Source organism: Trypanosoma cruzi, genomic scaffold, assembly GCF_000209065.1.
Source record: "Trypanosoma cruzi strain CL Brener 1047053513427 genomic scaffold, whole genome shotgun sequence".
NCBI lineage: Eukaryota > Euglenozoa > Kinetoplastea > Trypanosomatida > Trypanosomatidae > Trypanosoma > Trypanosoma cruzi.
Window position 1 is genome coordinate 3,860 of NW_001849061.1, and position 4,753 is coordinate 8,612.

Genomic DNA, 4,753 nt, shown 5'->3' on the forward strand with positions numbered 1-4,753 from the left:
GGGGGGGAAGAGCGAATGGGAATATCGTACACGTTTGTGGGTGGGTGTCTGGGTGTGGGTGGGGCGAAAGGGGTGCGTGTGGTTTTTTTACGGGTTGAGAATTAAATATAAATATTTTAATGAATGAATTATGTTTTTAGTTTACATTTATATTTTGTTGCGTTTTTGTATGCGTGTTTGTTTTGTTTTACTTTTTTTTTTCTTTTCTTTTCTCTTTTCTCTCTCTCTCTCTCTATGTATATGCATCCCCTTTGAATAGATGTGCGTGTATGCGGACGGATGTCATGACGGCTGCTCAACTCCCCCCTCTCCCCCCTCCAACAACAACAACAAAAATAAAAAATAAAAATAAAAATAGAAAACAGTCATATTTATATGGTTGCACGTGCAATACACGCGTGTGCGCATGGAAGGGAATTTATCTCTTCTACCCAACACGGGTGGAGGAGGGGAGCTGCTCGTGCAAGCAGGGAAAGAGGGGGGGGGGAAGAGGCTGGCCGGACGGAGATCGCGTCACGGATGCCCGCCACATGTGCCGTCACACTTTTCCACGCGGTTAAAACCCAACGTTTTCTTTTTTCTCTTTTTTTTTTTCTTTGTCATGGCAGCACTTTAAGTCAATGCACCTTCCATGTGTTTGTTTTTGTGTTGTTGTTGTTGTTGTTGTTTCTCATCCTCTCTCTCTCTCTCTCTCCCGTACTGTCTGCACGCACTCTTCTCCTCCGCCGCTGCAACAGGGACTGATCGTAAAGGGAGAACGACGTAAGGAAAGAAAAATTTCCCCCCCCCCCCCCAAAAAAAAAGGGAAAAGGACGATGGCCCTCGCTAAGAAGAAAAGTGCCACCAGGAAGGTTGCCAAGAAAGTGAGCCGCAAGAGCCCCGAGTACACGACGCTGCGCAAGAGCTGCAAGCCCGGCACCATCGCCATCATCCTTGCCGGCCGCTTCCGTGGCCGCCGCGTGGTGATCCTGAAGCAGCTGCCCCGCAACGGTCCGCTGGTAATCTCCGGGCCCATGAAATACAACGGCGTGCCGATCCGTCGCATCGACTCTCGCTACATCATTGCGACGTCGACGAAGGTGAACATCAAAAATGTGGACGTGAGCGGCATCACCCCCGACATCTTCAAGCGCCCGAAGCAGGAAAAACGCGTGAAGTCGGAGGGTGAGTTTATGGGTGACAAGGCGAAGAAAGCGGCGGAGCAGAAGGCCAAAAAGACGGCGAAGGCGGCACCGAAGGGCATCGTCAGTGATGCCCGTGCGCAGCTGCAGAAGACGGTTGATGCTGCGCTCATTGAGGCGATCAGGAAGGACCCGCTCGGGAAGGAAAAGGCCGGATACCTCCACTCCGTGTTCACCATCAAGCCGGGTGATGCGCCCCACCGCATGAGGTGGTAGACCTCCGTTTCCCCTTTACGTGATGTGTCTTGAAGCATACTTTTTGTTTTTCTTTCTCTGGTCTTACTTCGACTTTTCTTTTGTTTGTTTGTTTGTTTGTTCTTGACCCGCGTGCTTGTGCGCATCCGCTTTCTCTGTTCGTGTCGTCGCTTCATTTGGTTGGTTTTGAGGGGGGCGTTTGCGCGACTTTTTTTCTGGCAGACGCACACGCAGACACACTGGAGCGCGGACTTATCTTTTGCGGCCGTGGGACATTGCCAATGCTGCTGGTGGGTTAGGGGGACGGTCAGCAAGAGCGGGACGAGACGGTGTGAGGCAAAATGAACCCCCCCACACACACAAACACACACAAACAAATAAATAAATAAAACGAGGAGTTGAGTGGTTTGCCCTTTTTTATATATTTTTGATTTAATTATTATTATTATTTTTTTTTTAATCCGCCACGGCAAGTGAGAGAAAGAGAGAGGCACCAGGTGACTCATGTCTCTCTTGTCTAGATATGTGGTCTTGAAGGAAAAATAATATATTTGTTTATTTGACCGGCCTCCGCCTCTCGGTTGTTTGGTTTGCTTTTTTTTTTTTCTTCTTTTTGTGGCACTGCCGCCGCCACGTCTTGGGCGCTTTAGGAATAAATTCATTTAGAAAAAAAAAAAGCAAAGAAGTGATATCAACCACACCCAGCAGCCAAGAGAAGTCCAAGGAGAGTGAGAGGAGTCGAATAATCGTGCAATACACATATAAATATTTATATATAGCCCGGTAGCTGTTGTAGGGAAAAAAGAAAAAGAGAGAGAGAATCCCTTTGAGAAATATATATATATATGCCTTCGGCCCCGCTTACAGGAGAGGTTGCAAGGTACAGCAGCCCTCTCTTCATGTATCGTCGTATATTAAAGAACGCTGCACCAAAGCCTGAGACTGTATTTACCGCCAAAGACAACAGCAAGACGGCTTTTCACGTTCTGACACAGCGTCCAGGCTTTGGAAACAACCCATACGCGGTGAGCCGTTGGTACCTCAAGGAGAAGGTGCACAGCAGTAATAGAAATCGCCTGGAGGGTCTTTATGAATGCGTGCTTTGCGCCTCATGCACCGGCAGCTGTCCGCAGTACTGGTGGAACCGTGAACAATTTCTTGGTCCCGCCGTTCTGCTACAATCGTATCGCTGGTTGATTGAGCCTCTTGACCGTGACTACGATAGCCGCGTCAAGATGTTTGAGCATGGCCCATTGGTAAACTTTTGCCATAATATTTATAATTGCAGTATCACTTGCCCGAAGTTTCTTAATCCGGCGTATGCCTCAAAGGAAATTAAGCGTATGAGCTCACCCGTGACACCGCGTGTGCCACCTCCTTTGGACGCAACGATAATAAAGGAATAGATGGGACAGTTTACATGGCTAATGCAAAGTAGAAGGAGATTGGCGTTAGGGAGGTGGATGGGCAAGAATAATATGCACGCATGCATATATTTTCAGAGACGTTTGGTTTGATCTTTACTTTTTTTTTTTTCCTTTTGGTGATTTGTGCGTTCAAAGAAAAAAAAAAGAAAGAAGGGCTTGCTCTTTTTATTTGATTCTTTTTTACCCCAATTTATTTGTTTCTCTGCCTCTCCCTCCTTCATTGCTTTGGGTTGTCATGTAGAGTAGCTTGAGGAGTGGATTGGGAGACGATTACCTTCTCTCTTTTTTTTCTTTACCTGTCTGTGTGTCGTAGTGAAGGAGCAAAGAAGAAGATATTGTGTGGGCAGCGGTGGTTTGCACGCACCTGTTGCGTCCATTTTAATGCATGACTGACGGTGTGTTTATAGCGCGGCAGCTGAGTAAATGTTTTTTTTTGTGTGTTTGTTTTTCTTTTTGTTTTTCCAGTGTGCCGTGAAGAATTCACGTCATTGTTTGGCAGAGGCCGAGGGCAGCAGGGTGTGTAGGGGACGGTTGACGCAATCGTATGTTTCTTAGCTTTTCCGTGACAGGGGCCTCGGTGCGGCCGTTTATGCACCTACTGCAGACCGTCGCTAAGCAAGGGGAAGGGCTTTTCTTTGAGCCGCATCGTGACTCTTTGCAATTACGTGTGGTGAACAGCACTCGTAGTACGCATATGCTTGTGGGCATTGCCGCCCGTTATCTTGAGGGCTACCGCAGCATACATGGAAACTCCGTGACGAATTCATGTGAAAAAAGTGGTGGCGCAACATCCGAGACAAATCTACCGAGGCACGAGGACGACCGTGACGAGTTTTTCCTGATGCTTCCAACAAAGGCTCTTCTCGCGACCGTATTACGACAGTCGCAGGGGTTGTGTTCTGTGCACGTTCGCTACAACGCCACCTCGGCATCTGACATGGTCTCTTGCGACACACTCCAGTGGGAATGCGTGATGTCCGGCGGCATCATTAAAAAGTTTTTGCTGCCGTTGGCGGAAGGACGACCGGAACGCGCCTTTTTTTCACCCGATCGGTTCAGTTTTGATGCATGCGCGGCGGCCTGGGTGTGGGGGGCGCTGCTTGGCTGGTTCCCCGCATCGAGGCCGCGTGTTGTTGTGCAGCCACTCGAGTCGCGTCTGGAGTTGTGGGTTGTAGACAGCGACGAGCCGAACGTCATGCAAGGCGCCCACCCGCCGTTGGAGAGCGGCAAAGGCGGTGGGGCGGAGACGAAGGTCGTGGCGTCGCAGGAGCACTTCCTCTTCATGCGGCAACATGAGCCACGCGGCGAGGGCACAGCGGTGTCGAATGAAACGAGTGAAGTGGGGGATGCACGTGCCGCCCCAAGATCGAGGGGATTGTCGCTTCCCGGGAAAATCGTCGAGGTGAAACCATTCAAGCAAGTCTGCCTGCTGGCGGATCAGCTCGGCATGATGATTCGAGTGCGCACCGGCGTGGAGGGCCTGCCCGTCTTTGTGGAGGCCATCACCGTGCAGGACGCGCAACAGGCAGCTGCAGCAGTGGCCGCCGCGACAGTTAAAGATGCGGTAGCTGCAGAAAGCAGCAACGCCGCAGTTCAGCAGAATGTTTTTGGCAGACATTCGCTGCCGTCGGAGAATTCGTTTCGAGTGACTTTCTCCATGTACATTGCCGCCTTTGACGTGCCGCAGCGTGCGTTGGACAGTGGCGAAGGATTTACGGCCTCGAGCCGTCGTTCTACCAACTCCGCCACAACCGTCACTGGTGAGGAACGCGGTGTCGTCACAGCGAGTAGTCTGCAGGAGGTTAACGCTCCGTTGGTCTCTGCGTCTGCTGCACCGCCTTCATCGGACGGTGTGCCTCTCTCTGGAATAGCGCAGCGGACTCCTTTTAAAATTGCAGAAAACATGGCAACAGGGCAGGTCATCCGTCCGACAGGGTCACCAATGAGAAG

General features: G+C 50.4%; 3 protein-coding genes across 3 annotated transcripts, besides 8 other annotated features; all 3 read left to right on the plus strand.

The window, feature by feature from the left end:
* Window positions 1-4,753: a sequence feature (heterozygous, non-Esmeraldo-like haplotype).
* Window positions 100-121: a sequence feature (AT_rich).
* Window positions 129-234: a sequence feature (T-rich).
* Window positions 329-361: a microsatellite.
* Window positions 638-668: a microsatellite.
* Window positions 816-1,397, plus strand: Tc00.1047053504949.14 (60S ribosomal protein L6, putative; the record flags this gene model as incomplete). Its single annotated transcript, XM_798705.1, has 1 exon — window positions 816-1,397. One exon carries the CDS (start codon window positions 816-818, stop codon window positions 1,395-1,397), a length of 582 nt encoding a protein of 193 aa, XP_803798.1.
* Window positions 1,477-1,498: a microsatellite.
* Window positions 1,790-1,837: a sequence feature (AT_rich).
* Window positions 2,222-2,782, plus strand: Tc00.1047053504949.30 (succinate dehydrogenase, putative; the record flags this gene model as incomplete). The annotated part of the gene is made up of 1 exon (XM_798703.1): window positions 2,222-2,782. The coding sequence occupies one exon, from the start codon at window positions 2,222-2,224 to the stop codon at window positions 2,780-2,782; it is 561 nt and encodes a 186-aa protein (XP_803796.1).
* Window positions 3,228-3,264: a microsatellite.
* Tc00.1047053504949.39 (hypothetical protein, conserved) lies at window positions 3,348-4,753 on the plus strand (the record flags this gene model as incomplete). The annotated part of the gene is made up of 1 exon (XM_798704.1): window positions 3,348-4,753. A coding segment is annotated over one exon (1,406 nt), but the record flags the coding sequence as incomplete, so codon positions are not given.